The 17,140-nt window shown below is 34.3% G+C and overlaps 1 protein-coding gene across 1 annotated transcript in view; it reads left to right on the plus strand.

The window, feature by feature from the left end:
• LOC142341263 (uncharacterized) overlaps positions 1 to 9,336 on the plus strand; it is a 336,105-nt gene extending 326,769 nt beyond the window's left edge. Inside the window, exons 4-5 of the mRNA XM_075392182.1 lie at positions 2,697 to 2,964; positions 9,021 to 9,336. Of these exons, the coding sequence (XP_075248297.1) occupies positions 2,697 to 2,964; positions 9,021 to 9,336 (584 nt within the window). The remainder of the gene's footprint in view (positions 1 to 2,696; positions 2,965 to 9,020) is intronic.
• Positions 9,337 to 17,140: the final 7,804 nt, after the last annotated feature.

The following is a 17,140-nucleotide window of genomic DNA, read 5'->3' on the forward strand; positions in this document are numbered from 1 at the left end:
AATCTAACCCAAAAAGTCTAGTGGTCTAATAAAAGACTGGTGGTCGATCTGTCTATCTTATTTCTTTAGTTGTTTCAATTCATGGAAGGACACAAACGTCTATTCCGGCTATTTCCCGGCAATCTGCCGGCTATGTTTATGTTTTGCCAGTTAAATTAATTGATTGCTCCTCTTTTTGTCTAGCCAATTAATTGCAATTAATTTTTCCAAATCACTGGTTGATTATTGGTAGCTGTAATGCATAAAATGAAAGGTTGAGATCGCTACGAGGGAGCGTATCGTTTAGAGTAGAAGAGGCGTGCTCTACGTGTTACTTTTACCCGGTTCTGAAAAACGACCTAATCAAATATTTATATTTAAGTAAAAAGTGGAATCGGTAGATGTTTTAGCGTCGCTGAGCTGTTGTGAAAACGTACCAGTCAGATAGAAATAATGAAAGCAAAAGTAGTTCTTGCGACTACTTTATTGTGGATGAAACCATATGCTGAAACGGTGTGTTTTGTTCAGTCAATCTTGGCCGATTGATATATTCATCGTAGAGGGTTGTGAGCGGTATATATCATTAAGAAGCCCGTACAGCGTGGAATATATAAAAAGATTTTTTTGAATTTCGGCGATATCTAGGCAACTTAGTCAACGTTGGTTTAAATGTACAGAATTAACTTTGCTAAAAACTGCAGACCTTCGTTAATTCGAAGGATACCTAGTTTTACTTGTGGATCCTTTGAAAGTCTTCTTGAGTTAAAATTTTGCCGGTTCTTTGCTATTGCATCATTTATTTTTGATATATTCGATTGTCAAATTATCCATATCCATAACATTCGACATTTGATTACGTGTTCCTGATAGAAAAACGGCAGTAGCAAGCTTAATTTTGATCTTTTCGTTGTTTCTTCAAGTAAAAAAATTCGGATTGTAATCAGTCGTTATTTAAAAATCATTTTGGCATTTTCTTTCTCTTGCGTTAATTACAGAAATGAACATTTCAAACCAAGGCGTACTAAAGACAATTCCAATAGGCTTCCTAGGGAGTTTCAAGGAAATATATCAAATTTTTTAGTCAAAAGCTTTTGGTCGGTTAAACTTTTTTTTAACATTTCTTAAAATAAACAATGGATTATTGAGCTTTGCAATTTTTCTCTCATTTTAGGCCGGCTTGTAGCTTAAAGTCAGCAAAGGCAGGTTATTTTGTGTTTCTAACGAAATAGAATTTATTATTTAATGCGATTTTACGTTTTTGGTAATGGTTTTTCTGTTTTGTTACTACGAGTTCTCAAATTTTTGATTTCGAATTTTTTCTTCATTGAGGTTCCTTTTTTCTTTGTTACAGTATAGAAAAGTTAGTTTTCACATTATTAGCTATTAAAAAAGTTGAAAACAGACACTTGTTCAGTGAATAGATCATGGTGTTAACTGCTTCTACACCGTATTCTAGCAAAATTTAATGTATTTTTTTAATCGTTGTTTGTCGCTCTGTATCGTTTCACATATTCTGGATAATTTTAGGTCTTAGTGGCTTCTTGTGATTGACAAAAGGAGTTTTGTACTGATTTCAGTTGATAGCTGAAGTTTTGAAAAACGCTGAAAAACGGACGATTTCTCTTCTTTTCTTTTTTCTGTTTCAATCCCGATGTGCATCAAGAGTGTCCACAGCGGCTATTCTCCGGCCATATGCCGTCTATGTTGCATACTTTTTCTCAATAATTACAGGTTGCATATCAAATTATTGGCGTTGAAGAAAGGCTTTTTGAGCATATACTGATTTCAATGCATCCCCTAATGTTTAAACGGCTTCGATACTGTCTTTTTGCAATTTGTGCCTTTTCCTGAATGACAGATCTCAATGTCTTTCTTTTGAGAAATAAAAAACCTGTTGATTGATTTCAATTGCTAACTACTGTTTGCATGTCTCTAATTGTTTTAAAAAAATACGTGTTTTAAGTTTTGCCTTTGTTTTTTAATACTTGATACCTAATCTCATTTCAGAAGTCACGTATCTCATTATTAGTGTTCAGTGAAGGCGCAGTTTTTTATATATTACTTTTTACGGAATAGATTATTGTTTAAACGGCTTCGACGCCGTTTTCTTTCATAATTTAATGGAACTTTTTCGTCTGAATTTGTTTGTATTTGTAGACGTACGTATTCTGGATGATGACAGGTCTCAAAGTCGTTATATTGCGGTATGATTGAACAGGAAAGTATTGGAAGAATTCAATTGATATCTTAATGTTTCCATTTTTTTGAAATTATTTGTTAAGGACTAGACCCATGTTTTTTCGATTGTAGATCAAACTAGTTTGTTTAGTTTAGGTTTTATTTAACAACTTTTGAATTTGTTTATGTAGTTTTTTTCAAAAAATTAGACATTGAGTTTTGGATGTGAATGTTTGTTGTTCTCATTTGGTTTTTTTTGTTTGTCTTGTCTCGTAGTCTTTATAATGGTAGGTTGTATCGGCGCACTAAAATGATATCATTTACCTTACTAACGTATTTGAGTTGGAGGCATTTTTTTGTACACCAATTTAATCAATGTGAGATTTCTTGAAAGTTTTGTATCTCTTCCTCTCATTTGGTAGAAAATGAAGCCAAACTTATGGATAAACGGGGTCGGAACATTATGTGCAAACGCACATTCCCGAACCTCTTTGTTTCAATTTGATGGTGAACGAAACATTCAATATTGCTCAATTTAGTGCCTGGGAATGCTCCAAACCAGTACCAGGGCAGTAACTGGGGTGGACAAGATGGAATGCCACAGGCTAGTGGCTACGGAGGTAGAAATGGGAATCAAGGCGGCATGAATAGTTACAATGGTAACCAGGGAGGAGGTGGTGGTTTCCGAGGTTCCCAGAGTGGGGGAGGATACAACAATAACAACAGACGTTTCAACAATCGAGATCAACCAATGCATGCCCCAGGAGGAACGCGATTTGATTCTCGTTTTGAGAATGAACGAGATAGGTAAGTTCTCGTATTTCAATCTCGAGTTTGTTCCCAATTCTAAGATTCAAGAAAGTGACAGCTACACGTCTTAAAATTTTTTAAATTTAGTTAGTATTAAAGAGTGGCGTTTTGTTCTATCATTAGACCTACATTTTGTAATAATTATTGTGAACAGCTGCTGTTGATAAATTGAAAGCCAATAAATTTGCAGTTTTCACGAATCTTCAATGAACTCGGGTTTGACTGATGTTTTTTAGTAGCTGCACAGCGATAGCTGGGGCTATTATTGGCCTTCTCTTGATTTTTTTTACGACTCGAAGAGGAGTTTTGGTTTTCTTAAGGTTTTTTTTACCGGAATACTCTTTGTTCAGGCGGTGTTTTGACTTAATAGTGAAAGTGAGTTAAGTTGCCATGTGAACTAGTTTTTCTGAGCGAGAAGTTTTTTGTTCATGCGTTGCGTTCAGTGAATGACTTTTTGACTTAGAAAGAGTCTTTGAGAGATTGGCGCATATGGATGACAGTTTTTAGCCGCGTCTTCGTTCATTTGGCACAATTTTTTTTAATTGTAACTTGGTTTTATCTAGAAGTAAATTTTGGTCGAAGCCGCGTGATTATGCAACCATCAATAATCGATACCACAATGTTTCTGAGGTCTTAATAATTCGTTGGCCCAATTGCAAAATTGGCCCATATTTCTCTATTTTTTGTTAAATTTTGGCCTTTTCATTAATTTCTTCATTTTTGGCTCTTTGAGCGACTTTTTTTCAACCGAATTAGTAAATATGTCAACATCTTTTTGCGAGTTTCTGAATTGGATGCCTTTTTGAAGTGAGGTGTGTTCGTTTTATAAAATTGTTCACATACTAATCCGATTTTGGCGGTTTTTGTAAAAGTTTTATAATGTTTTATTTGTACTTTGGGTTTATTTAACCTTAAAAGTCTTTTGGTGCATCATAGATGTTTTCTTTTCGTTTTGTTGCTAATTGAATTTTTTTGGCAACAACTCTTTAAAATTCACTAAAATTTTTACCATAATTTGAACATCTTTTTTAAATAGCCGCCCTCATCTTCTCAGCCGGCTATTATAGCGCTCCTATTTTTTTTACTTCTTCGAATAAAAAAATGTTTCGCTTTACCTCATTTTGCCGCTTTTTCAACATTTTGCGTGATATCTTTTTGACTTATCTAGGCTAGTTTCTCTCTTCCTTCATTCTGCTAAAAGTGATTTTGAACATCAGTTGCTCAGCAAAGCGATTCAAAATGAACAGAGTCAGTATAAAAAATTGAAGTCAGAAGTAGAAACGGGATAAACCCATAAAGCCCAATTTTAGATGCCCGCTATTTGAACGTCGTTCCTAAAAGTCTTAATTACCATCTCTAATGCTTATTGGTATTGATAGTAGCCCCTGTAGCCTCTCTCTAAGAAACAGAAGTACGTTATGTTCAACTACGGAATGGCGTCAAAATAAATCGGACTTAAAAAATGTTTTTGTGCAAAAATCTTTTTTTTTCAATATCTTCTATTCTTTCAATCCCAATCATGCTTATTGGAATCCTCGGTGGCTATTTTCCGGCAATCTGCCGGGTATGTTTTTTAAATTGTTTTACTGTTTCGCAATTGAGCTGTTTTCACTTCGTTCTGAGGCAGGAAGATGGTTATGTAATGTTCCTAAACCACGATTGCTTAATAGCAATACATGCACGTTTTTTTAACTCAATTTTTATTATTTATAATATTATTTGCAATTAGAGTTTTCTTTAAATCTTTTTCACAATATATTTATTCCCCAACTTCTGTCATGTTTCTCTCTAATATTCTAAGACATAGTTTTATTCGCTCTGCCTTTAATAAATTCAAAGTTATCGATTTGAACTAATAATTTTTGTCCTTTTCCTTTGAATTTTTGACTTACCTCACTCCGCACTTTGAAATTGACTTTTATTTACTTTAATTCAAAGAGATAAAGGCAAATGGGTGTGTGTCACTCTAAAAGAAGGTTATTAGAGAGCAGCTAATAGAGGCAGCAAAAATTTATACAGATTTTAAATCAAAATGTAACATATTAGCCTTCAATGAAAAGACGATTTTTTTGGTCTGTCTTTACTATTTTTGAGACTGCAGATCTACGAAGCTATTGCGGCTATTTTCTGGCAATTTGCCAAGTTTTTAGCTCCGAGATGATGAGAGAAACAAAAAGATTTCAATCACTTGATTATAAGGCCAAAATGCTTGACAGCATTTGTTATAAAATTAAAATTGAAACAAGAATAAAACATATAGAACAGACATCATTCAAAAAGACTTGTAGCTCTTAGACCATTTCCAGTTTCCATTGACCGTGCGAAAAAAAAACAAAATTTCATGAGTTCGCAAAATAAATTTCATAAGCCTAAGCTCATTTCGCCTTTCTGAAACTTGTCAGAATTGGAATAATCATAAATATATATCAGCTCAAGTGCGGGTTATTATGGTGTGAAGTCGAGAAATGATAGGAGGTGCCTTTTTAAAGTAAAGAAATACAACCGGTCCATGTGCAGACACTTTGGGTGCACGACTGGGCATGTTTCATGAAGATGAAAAGCTAAATATTTGGTTTCATTTTTCCCAAATATTTAGCTTTAATGGAAGTTTGAGCATGCTGTCCAATTGAAATTAGTAAATATGCTGAGCAGAACTTAAAAGTTACTAGGTTGTTAAACGGTACTTTTCCTGAGCAATAAAACTTGAGCTGGTATTTTGATTTCTCTCAGCTGATTTGATGCAAGTTCTTGATTCAGAAATAGTGATCTTGCTTGCCTGAAATCGAATTGCTTTGAGCAAATGAAAATGTTTTGATTGATAAAATCATAGATTTTGCTGGATTTTGCTGGTATTTGTTCTACTTATTGCTGTCTTATCACTTATTCCCATTAATGACTAGTCTCATTGGCTGCTGATGAGAATTCAGTTAATTGAAATAATCGTTTCAGTCCTTCTTAGATATGGCTTTCTTTGACTTTAACACTATTTGTTCTTAAAGAGTATGAGCGAGTTTTTGCGAAAATTGGTTTTTATATTTGTTTATTATTTGGCCCCTTATTGCAGGTGTCACTGTTAGCTAATAAAAAATAAGTGAGCCTAATTAGTCGCTCGTGTTCATTGCAGAGGTTTTGTTGGTATTTCAGGAAAATAAAAGTTTACTTTTTTAGTCTGGAATGTTTTTTTTGTTTTTTTTTTGTGGTCTGATTAATGGGTCTCAAAAATAACAATTCCTAATGGCCTTCTGTGGGCATTCTTGGCCTGTCCCCCTTTAATGTTGATGCAAAAATGTAGATTGTCATTTCATTATTTACTTGAATTCTGTGGACTTTAACTCAGGAATTGTCCGGCTATGTTTTCTCTTGCATAAGTCACGACTACGTTTGACTACTGACTTACCTCACTCACTGTTTCAACTGACTGAAAAGTTTATTTTTCTGCCAAGTCTTGGGTGGGTTAGTGATCTAACAGAGAAATTGATGAAAAATTTTGCGAATTTTTTTAAAAAAACAGGGCATTTTTCTTTGAAATCCTACAAATTTTTTCGGTTTTTTCCAATTAAATAGTTTTTTTAAATATTTATGCAAAGTTTTGGGTGGGTGACAGGTCTAGGAAAAGCTGTAATTAATTTCACCAAATAATGTGATGCGTTGGGAATTTGTATTCGATTATTTTCTAAATTTTTGTTTAAAAATTTCAGAATTTTTCGCAACTTGATCCTGTTTTTGTCCTTTGTCATTTCCCTTCCTTTCCTTCTGAGCCCGTTTTTCGTCTGTATAATAGTATCATTATATTGCAAACTACCTGTGTATTATCGAGGTCTTTCACGAAGACCTAGTTTTTCCTGAAACCCAACCTAAGTCATTTTTATCCGATGCTCTGTCAGTTTTTGTCAGTTACTTTTTCCGTATTTTTTTCGTGTTTTTGCTTGAAAATGTTCGGTATAATTGTATAGGAGGTACATTGGAATTCTTCCGGCTATCTTTTAAGATCTGTTCTTTTGATTTCATTGCTAATGGTTTTTCTGTCTTTGACACTATTTGACACTAAAATCTTTTGTGAAATTTGATATTTGCAATTTGATATTTGCAATATGTACTTTTTTGTCTTATAATTTTTATCTCATGATGCCTAGGTATCAGAAATTGGTAAATTTTTTTAATAAATTTTATTTATGCACCTAGTGGTTCTAAATTAGAGGAGGTAAGTGTACCAGTTTTTAGCTACTGCTCTCTATGAATTATGTGCTGTTCCTTTTCAAAAAGGTTGGGTGAATCTTGAGGGAATCAAAATCATAGATAAGGCAAGATACTTACAGATTCAAAATTGCTTTGCGAGCACGTTATAAAGTCTGTCTGATTGGTATTTGTTGTACTTATTGCTGTCTTATCCTTTATTCCCATTAATGACTAGTCTCATTGGCTGCTAATGAGACTTCAGTCAATTGAAATAATCGTTTCAGTCTCTCTTCTTTCACTTTCACACCATTTGTTCTCAAAAATTATGAGTTTTTGCAAAAATTGGTTTTTATATTTGTTTATTGTTTGGTCCACTTATTGCAGACTGGTTGTTAATAAGGAATAAATAAACCTAATTAGTCGCGCGAGTTCATTGCAGAGGTTTTTTGGTATTTCTTTTCTGGAAAATAGACGTTCATTTTTAGTCTAGCATGTTTCTTGTTTTTGTGGTCGGATTAATACGTATCAAAATTAACAACTGTTGATGGCCTCCTGGTGCGCCATTTTCCTGATTGGTTTGATGACTCCAACTATTAGCTGGCGTGTTCATTGACTAAGATATTGTTTGTTTTCGAAATGTTCAAGTGGATTTGTGATTTTCAAATGGTTCTATTATTCATAGTTCTATTTCCAGCCATCAGACCTTCTAAAAGGTATTTCACGACTTCTAAGGTTTTACGATCTGCTGTGGCTATGGAGTTTGGCATGTTAAGAGGTTTTATATCTTTGAGACCTCTGATTGTGAAAGACTGATTTTTGAAAATTTATTTAGTTTGTTTTTGCTTTTACTGTCATTCATTCCCCTAGGGTTGTTTTGTGTAGTCATTCTAAGGATGCGTAGAGGCAGTATTTACGAAGGGTTTTCAGTGATTCTTTACACATTAAACCTTGGAGCTAAGTGTTCTCGTTGGTTTTCGTTTTCTTTTTTGTTTGCACCGATGTGATTATGGGCTTTCCTGACTGTCTTATTTTTGATATTGATGTAAAAATGTAAATTTTGAGCTCATTATTTACTTCAATTCTGTGGATTGTAAATCAGGACTTGTACTGCTATGTTTTACAATCGCTTTACCCTTGATCACTTTTTCTTTATACATAAGTCAAGGCTCACACGTTTGACTACTGACTTACCTCACTCACTGTTTCAACTGAATAACTTTAATTGCTTTCATTCATTGATTAAACTATTGTAGCGAATATGGTTATTGTCAAATGAGCGAAGTCAAAATGACGTGATACATCGATAAAGCCCCGCCTGTAGTGCTTTAGGATGGCAAAGTTCATTAAAGCGATCGCTGACTGGTATTAATATTAAGCTTAATAGCCTCCAGCTTAGAAGCTGAATTAAGTATAGTTTTAGAATATAACTGAAACTGCACACGAAATTCGAACACTTTTTGACATTTAGAAACAAATGTTGTCAATTTTTATTGTCTATACTTTGTCTGTTTCAATCCGGATATGCGTTGACGGCGGGTATTTTCCGTTAATGTGGCGGCTATGTTTTTTCTTTTTATGCTTTTCGTTTTTAAGCTTTTGAGCAAAATCAAATTAGCAATTTGACTTTTTTTAAAAAAAAGAACTGTTTTGAAACATCTCAAACCTTCTAAAAATTAGGTTGCTTTAAATAATTTCGAGGCCAACGAAGGTCCGCAATATAATGAAAGCCATAAATAAAAAGCAAATGTGAATTGAAAAATGAGCAATTTTTTAAGTTCTCGTTGTCTAGATGTGCAATTCGTTTATCGTTCTGAAAAAAACTGCACCTTAAGCTTAATTTGTCCGACGTTAATAATGTTCACTGAAAAATGTTTCAGTCGCTACTCGGGTAGAAGAGAGTTTCACCAGCAAGCTGGAGGAAATGCGGGTTCGGGATTCGGGGGTCGTGCCCAAGCTCTGATGGAAGGGGGAAGTGTGGGAGGTGGAGCTGCTCCCAGTGGCATGGGTGGTGACCAAGATTGGACCCAGCTGTTGCCTCCAAACCAACGTCTTGAGTCCCAGTTGTTCGCTGGATCAAACACTGGCATTAATTTTGACAAATATGAGGACATTCCGGTGGAGATAACTGGAAACTCGCCAACAAAGGGCATTGAAAACGTTAGTCTTTTAAAGAGTTTAAAAGTTAATAGTTGAGGTGGTTTTCAAGGACAATTAAGATGTAATTCAATCTGGCTAACAATGGGCTGTCATTTAAAATAAGTTGGTCCGATGACGTGTTAAAAGTTCTTCCGTTTATGAGAAAAATGAGGTTTTTCATGTTTCATGATGATGAAAATTAATTTATTGATTCCTGAGCTTACCTCTTAGAAGTTCTGAACAAGTCTTATTATGTTAAATGTTTGTGGTTACGATAACCAATAATTGTTGACGCAGCTAATCAAAAGTTTAAACTCAAAACTGAACTCTATAGTTGAAAGTCTATCTTAGAATCTGACGGATATTTGCAATGGATAGATTACACAACTAAGCCTGCAGAGTTGTTGCTGTTCTTAACTTCAGCGAAAAAAGATGTATCAGTTATACACGATTCTATTATACAAGTTTTCGATTCTGTGAAAAATGAAAACCCAAAATTTTTAGATAGTAAAATTTTGAGCAGTTTGCTTGAACGTCAGCTTAATATTTTTTGAGCGTGAATTATGACTACGTTTTTCGCTAAAACAGTGTTGCGATAAAGATGGCAAATTGTGTATTTGTTTTTAATAATGTCACTTTTTGGGTCTTCTTATATATGTAAATTCAATATCCTGAAACAAACGTTGATGAAAATTACGCCACTCCAGTATTGATTGAGTTTCCTCGTCGAGATGTTTTTGATTTCCAGCTTTGATTTTTGATAGCCTTTTAAAACTGACGATTAGAAACTAATTAGAAGCCTAATTTATTGACTTTTCACTTGGGAGCTGTACGATGTGATCACGTTCGATCTAATTTTTGTTCTTGCGGTTCTGAAGATCCTCTTTTCACTTCAATCACGTTATGAGGTAATTTATCTAATTTGTTACCATCTGTATGAAATTAGGTTCTCATTCGCATTTGCGTGATGACAAAAAAATTGTGAATCCTGATACATCTCTAAGAAGTTCTGATTCCTTCTTCAGTTTTAAACAAATAGATTGTTCAATATCGCATATTTTCTCGGCCAGATAATTTTCTGTAATTTCTAAATCGGATCCCTACAAATATGTTTGAAGGCGTGTAAAAGTGTTATCTTGTTTATTGCTCGCAAACCATTTGTAGCATTTAGTATTGTCCCGTGGTCTTTTTTATACGAATTTGTGCGGGACCAATTTTTGACCTGACTAATTTATTTCTGGTCTGACTTTTCACCCTCAAAAATGGGATAAAGTTGTAACGCTCGGAGGTCATTAAGTTCTCTTAGAGACTTACGCCCAACCATTCTCTAAGAATGTGATTCAGCAAAAACTGTTTTGAGGCTACAATTTCATGGTGTGAAGGGCGTTTCTTAGTTTCTTAATCTTGAGAGTTTGACCCCCCACTCACCTCCAGTCCACTCTCCTCCACTTGGTGATTTTTTACCCGCTTCTCAAGCACTCTCAAGACTACCCCCCCCCCCCCCACAATCAGTTGACCACCTCCTTTTTACATAGAAGTAAACTTTGCATGTTCAAAATCCACGTTAACAATCAAAAAGTTTTAAGGCAGGCTAAAATGCAAAAGGTGAACTTTTTGTCCATTTTTTGGTGATTAAAACATTGTTCAATCAGAAATATACAACAGATAGGTGGTCGAAAAAAAGCTTTGATGACAGAATTAATCATTGAATCAGAAAATGAAAAGCAAAATTTCTTTGTCAGCATTTTAAATGTGATAAATTGTTTTAAATTGGAGCTCAGTGTTTCATCAGTTGATCCGGTTTCTGACTTGTAATCTTTTGATCTCGTGTGTATTCACTATACTGTGAACTTCACTCAATAAAATTTTAAATGTAGTTGGGACAGTGAGTAACGTGAAAAGAGTGACTTGTATAATTCGAAAACCGCGAACGAAAGGTAAAGCGTATTAATAAAACCGAGGCGGAAATTCTAAAGAAATTGACTATAAGCAAAAGTGGACTCAATTTGCATCTGACAGCCCACTAAAATAAACTGTTTTACCTCGTTTCACTTTAAACAATAGTGAAAATATAGTTAAGGATGAAAAACTAAAGCTGCTTCGAAAAAACAAGGAAATTGAAACGACACCCACAAGATTCGAAATTGAGCAAATCTCCCAAAATTTCAAAATCTCAACACTTGTTCACAAGACTTCTCATTTCCATTTCTACATAGTTTGTGCTCTCTTAGGCAACAAATGTTGCAACAAGCAAGAAAACCACCAGCAAAATTTGTGAAATTTTTGTTTATTGCATTAAAAAAACCATTAGCATTCAACTGACTCAATATAGTAATAAAACAAAAAAAAAATGTCAAGATGATAGTCTGGCCAAGAAAAATCACTAAAAGCAGGGACAAAATATGAAATAAGGCGGGAAAGCAGAAAAATGAGAGGAGATGAAAAGTGGAGAAATTTTGACGTAACTTTAGTTTTTCTTGCTCATGAAAACAAAACCTTCAAAATTGAGTTAGCCTAATTGTTGTGATAAACTTATTAAATAGTTTCAGAGAAGGCAAATGAGTGAATCTGCGACAGTTACAAATGATTCTTTGAACATTGATACAAATCTGCAACCACCAGCCTTACGTTACATGGATCAAACCCTATCGGGAAACAAGATCCGAAAAGAAAGCACTGTGAGCTAAGTCCTACAGAAGAGCAAGGAGAACTGGTTAATCATATAAAAGCAACAGTCAAAGAAGCAATTGCGGAATCGACTCCAACTATCGTTGATCAAGTCAAGACGGAAGTATTGAGCTCTATGAAGACACTGCTAAAGACAGAGATGGAAGATCGGAAGACGAGTATTATGGAAGAAGTCTACCATGAAGTTGGCAATGCTGAACAGAGATCTCTGTTAAGGTCCCTGTCGGAGGCCGAAGCCCTCGAGATGTACAATAGACGCGAGAACGTTCGAATTGTAGGCATCGAAGAGGTCATCGAAAGAAATGCGCAAGGTAAACCATTATCTGAAAATTTGGAATTGACGATGAAACATGTAGTGTCACTAGCGAATACCATTGGAGCTCCAATTAATGAGTCAGACATTTCCATCGCTCAACGCTTGCCGTCAAATAGAGGACCTAAGCCAATTATTGCGCGCTTTGCCAGAGGAGTTGCCAAAGTATCAATAATGCAAAACAAGAAGGCGACGGTTAATTCTCAACAAGTGTTCAATGATGTCAAAGTGTATGAAGACCTTACGAAGCCTAGACTGAATTTTGTTAAGATCATGCAAAAAGACGCCCGCTTTGAAAGAGTATGGACCAGAGAAGGGACAATTCACGGTATTCGCAGAGATAACCAGAAGTTGTATAAAGTTAATGATCTCTATCAAGCTGGTCTAGACCTGGGATATAACATAAATGATATACTACAATGCTTTCCTAAGTCTGGATATTTTACATGGGGAACATCTGAAAGTGGAACCTAAACTAAAATCTTTATCTGTGCTTAATGTTAACGTTCGCTCTTTGAAATCGCACCTTGAAAAATTGGAAGCACTAGTTTTAAGTCTTGAGTCTCCACCAGATATTTTGTGTCTAACTGAAACTTGGTTGACTGATAACGATGATCCAAAAATGTTTCTTGTAAATGGATACACCCAATATATTGCAAAAAATAGGACAACATTAGGCGGCGGTGTCATGATTCAAGTGAAGAATTCATGTAACCTATTGAATAAGCATCAAGTTGATTTTGATGAAGCCGTAATGGGCGAAATTGCGTGCAATAATTACAAGTTTTTTATTGCCGCTGTATATAATAAACCAAAAGCAAATAAGCTTTAGTTTGTTGATGCTCTTGATAATTTTCTAAGCTTTAAAAGCTCAAACAAAACTCCTCTCATAATTTGTGGCGACTTCAATATAAATATTTTGGAAGAAAACCTGCTAACAAAAATTACTCAAGTGTTGTTGATTCAAATGGCTTTGAAATTGGACCAATGGAACCAACACGTGTAACAATGAACTCATCAACATGCCTTGATCATTTTATATTTCAAAATGTATCCAAAAGTGAAATATGTGTTCTAAAAAACGAGGAAATTGCCGACCACTATCCAACTATGTTACATTGGTCAATTCGAACATCTTTAAAATCAAAAAAAGTTGCCTATCGTAATACATCATTCCTTAAGAATCCTTCGCAAGTCCAGAATTTTCAAAAAACAATGCATGAAAAACAATGCAAGAAAACAGCGTTGAGCAGATTAGATCAAGTAGTTCAGTCAACTCTTGCTTTATTTCTGTTACAGATATCTTTGAGGAGGTTCTAAATGTTTTTGCGCCATTGAAAACATGCACAAATAAGAACAAGGAAACCCCGACATGGTATAACAATAAGTTGAAATCCCTCCGCAATAAACGAAATAAGGCACACAAAAACTGGAAAATGAATCCCCATAATAGCGACTATCTTAAAATTTTTAAGGACATGCGCAATACTTTTCAAAAAGCAGTAGAGACTACTAAGAAACAATTTTAACTCAATAAATTTAAATCGTGTGTTGGAGACTCAAGACAGACATATAAATTATTAAATGAGATCAAAGGTGAACAAAAAATGCAAACAGCGTTCCCTATTTAGATGTGCTACAAGCAGATGATAATGAGCCATCCCAAGTTGATATAGCTGAGGCCTTCAACGATCATTTCACTAGTACAGTGAAAAAAAGATATTATCCGAAATCTGCCACCATCGGAAGAAATTAAAATTTCAAGAGTAGAGAAATCAATGTATCTCGTTCCTGCAACTGAACAAGAGATCCTAGAATTCATACAAAATCTAGAAAACAAATACTCTTCGGGTGATGTTTATATGAGCAATCTAATAATTAAAACGGCGAGTACAATTATTGCACCATATTTAACTTACTTAATAAACAAGTCCATGAATCAAGGTGTTTTTCCCGATAAGTTGAAAAAAGCGAAGGTAATACCCCTGTTCAAAGAACGATCTAAAACTGATGTAAATAATTATCGGCCAATTAGTCTGCTAACAATTTGGAGTAAAATATTTGAGAGAGTAATATATAATAGAATGTATCATTTTATGGAACGTTTTTCTCTTCTATATAACAAACAAATTGGCTTTCGCGCAAAACATAGCACAATTGATGCCCTAGTTGATTTAACTGGAAATATCAGATCCCGTTCATGTAAAAAAGTAATCGGCTTCTTCTTAGATCTAAAGAAAGCCTTGATACTCTTGATCCCTCCATTCTACTCTCTAAACTAGAAAGATTAGGCTTCAGAGGTAACTGCTGAGCGTGGCTAATTTCCTACTTAAGTGATAGATATCAGCGAGTTGAAGTCAATGGAGTTTCATCTCAGTGGCGAAAAATTGAGCACGGAGTCCCGCAGGGTTCAATACTAGGCCCTCTTCTATTTCTGATCTATATTAATGATCTGCCAGCTGCATGCCCAGATATAAAGGTTTTGCTCTTCGCCGATGACACTAGCTTAATGGCTGTAGATGAACAAATAGATCACCTCGATAGTAACCTCTTAATGCTTGGTAAATGGCTGACTGCAAACAAACCCGCGTTAAATTTATCCAAAACAACTCAAATTAATTTGAAACCTAGTGCTTCAGTTGATTTCTTCCTATTTAACTCGTGCCCTCTTTTAGTCAAGCCTGTTTGTAAGTACCTTGGTGTGTATGTTGATAATAAGCTTTCTTTTCGCTCGCATATAGAATATGTTAAAACGAGACTCGGTCAACAATCAGGTATAATATCTAAGCTCAGGCACTTCGTGCCTAAACTTGAACTAATGAATTATTATAAGACCAATGTAGTTCCGATAATTCAATATGGAATTCTTGTTTTCGGTTGTTGCAGTTATAAAGCCCAGGAACCTATATTTATAATGCAGAAGAAACTTTTAAAATTGATGTACTTCAGAAAGAGAAGTGATAGTTGCGATGACATCTTCTTGAAAAATGAGTGTTTAACAGTTTATGAACTTCATATATATGAGCTCTTGAAGTTTGTGTTAAGATCCATCTTCAAAATTCACTCAATTGATTCGCTCAATAAATTTTTCGTTTTTTCATCACAAAAAGTCACAAGATCTTCAAAAATACAACTTCTGCAAGAACCCTTATGTAAGCTTCAAATTGAAAGATACTCAATTAAGTATCGTGCCACTAAATTGTATAATCTTCTGCGAATTAAACAAATTCTTCCAGATGATATGATGGAGTGGACTTTTTCCAAAGTAACAAAGTTTTACCATAGTATAAAAACGAGCTGTATTCTGCAAAACCCAGAACTTGTTAGACATATTTTTAGTTTCTAATTTTGTTGCTTCTTTGTTGTTTTCAGCATTCTTGAAATAATAATACCTTTTCTCTAGCTGTGTTGCTGGTTTGACCACTTAGCTTGCTTTGGAAATTATAAAATCAGTTATATTTCCAAAAAGTGTGCGTTGCTGGGGTGCGACTTTGTGATTTTTGGGTTTTTCTTGGAAAACATTTTTTGGTGACAGCTTCCTGCCCCTGAAGGGGTGGGACTGGCATCATTTTTTAACATCGTTTTTTTTATGCCCAGATATGAGCCTCGTACGACCTCTGGAATCCGAGAAAATGGCATTTTTTGTCGATTTTTTGGATAAATACTTAGAAAATTTTTCAGCAAAAATGGAATTATTCAAATTTTTCTGTTTCTGGTTATTTAGAAGAATTTTAAATGCCGTTTATGGTCCAGATATGCGATGAGAAAGTCGTGGTTACCGGGTCTTATTTTATTGAAAATAAAAGTGTATATGAATACTTGTATTTTTTTCCTCTTGGTTGATGTCGCATTTGCAGATATATTTTAATTTTTTTTGACTGAATTTTTTTTTATGTTTAAATGTACCTGAAACAAGTCTTCGAATATGTTTGCCAAATGTCTTTTTGCCGTAAGATATTATTATTTTTTTGATGCAAGATTAAATTGTCATAAACTTAATTTGTTTATATGCAACGTTAGGATTTTTTTTCATCTGCAGTAAATTGTTGTATTTAATTTAATTGTCTTTAAATGATCAATATTATTCAAAATTCTTTTAGGGCAGGTTTTTTGCTGGCCTGACGGCCTCGTTGCCTGTCCCTTCTGGTGCTGAGTTTATTTTTACTTAATTCATATTATTGTTTAACATAAGCTCACATCAGATAAATAAATTCTTTTTTTTCTTTTTTTTTAGTTGTTTGGAGAAGGCCTTATTTTTTTACAACGAAGTACTAACCGTAAACACAAAATTTCTGGTAGGAGCAAAAAGTTACTATATAGGCAAGAAATATATAAACTCTAAAGGCGTCTAAAATTACAAGAAGCTCAAATGATATGAGTTAGATCTAACATAAGCAGTTTGAGTAGCTGATGGCGTCTATTAAAAGTAGTTATGTGGTAAGTTCTGTGCGACGCACAGGCGATGACAATCAGATGCTGTATCAGTTTTTTGTTCAGACGCTTGTTCTTTTTTTAATTTTCATTTTGTTTCGAAACGATTAGTGTAATTAAGTGGGAGGTTCAAAATGTCAGTGGTCAATTTACTTATCGTTATATTTTTTGTCATTCAATCCTTAATTCAGAGCTATTCGATAAATGCTTTTACAAAAAAGGTGCAACTTAAGGATAGAGAACATTTTTCTCTGGAATAAATCATAGAATTTTCTAATTTTTCAGGTTTTTTGTTCTCCGCTTTTCAATTGTTTGTTTTGCACAAGTATTGATCGGTGTATGCCTGAGTAGAAGAAATAATTTTTTTCTCAAATTCCTTTTCCTCTGTTTTATCTATATAAACTTTATTGGTCGATTTGGTAGTTGTTT

Source organism: Convolutriloba macropyga, chromosome 6 (assembly GCF_964194025.1).
Source record: "Convolutriloba macropyga chromosome 6, txConMacr16.3, whole genome shotgun sequence".
Classification (NCBI taxonomy): domain Eukaryota; kingdom Metazoa; phylum Xenacoelomorpha; order Acoela; family Convolutidae; genus Convolutriloba; species Convolutriloba macropyga.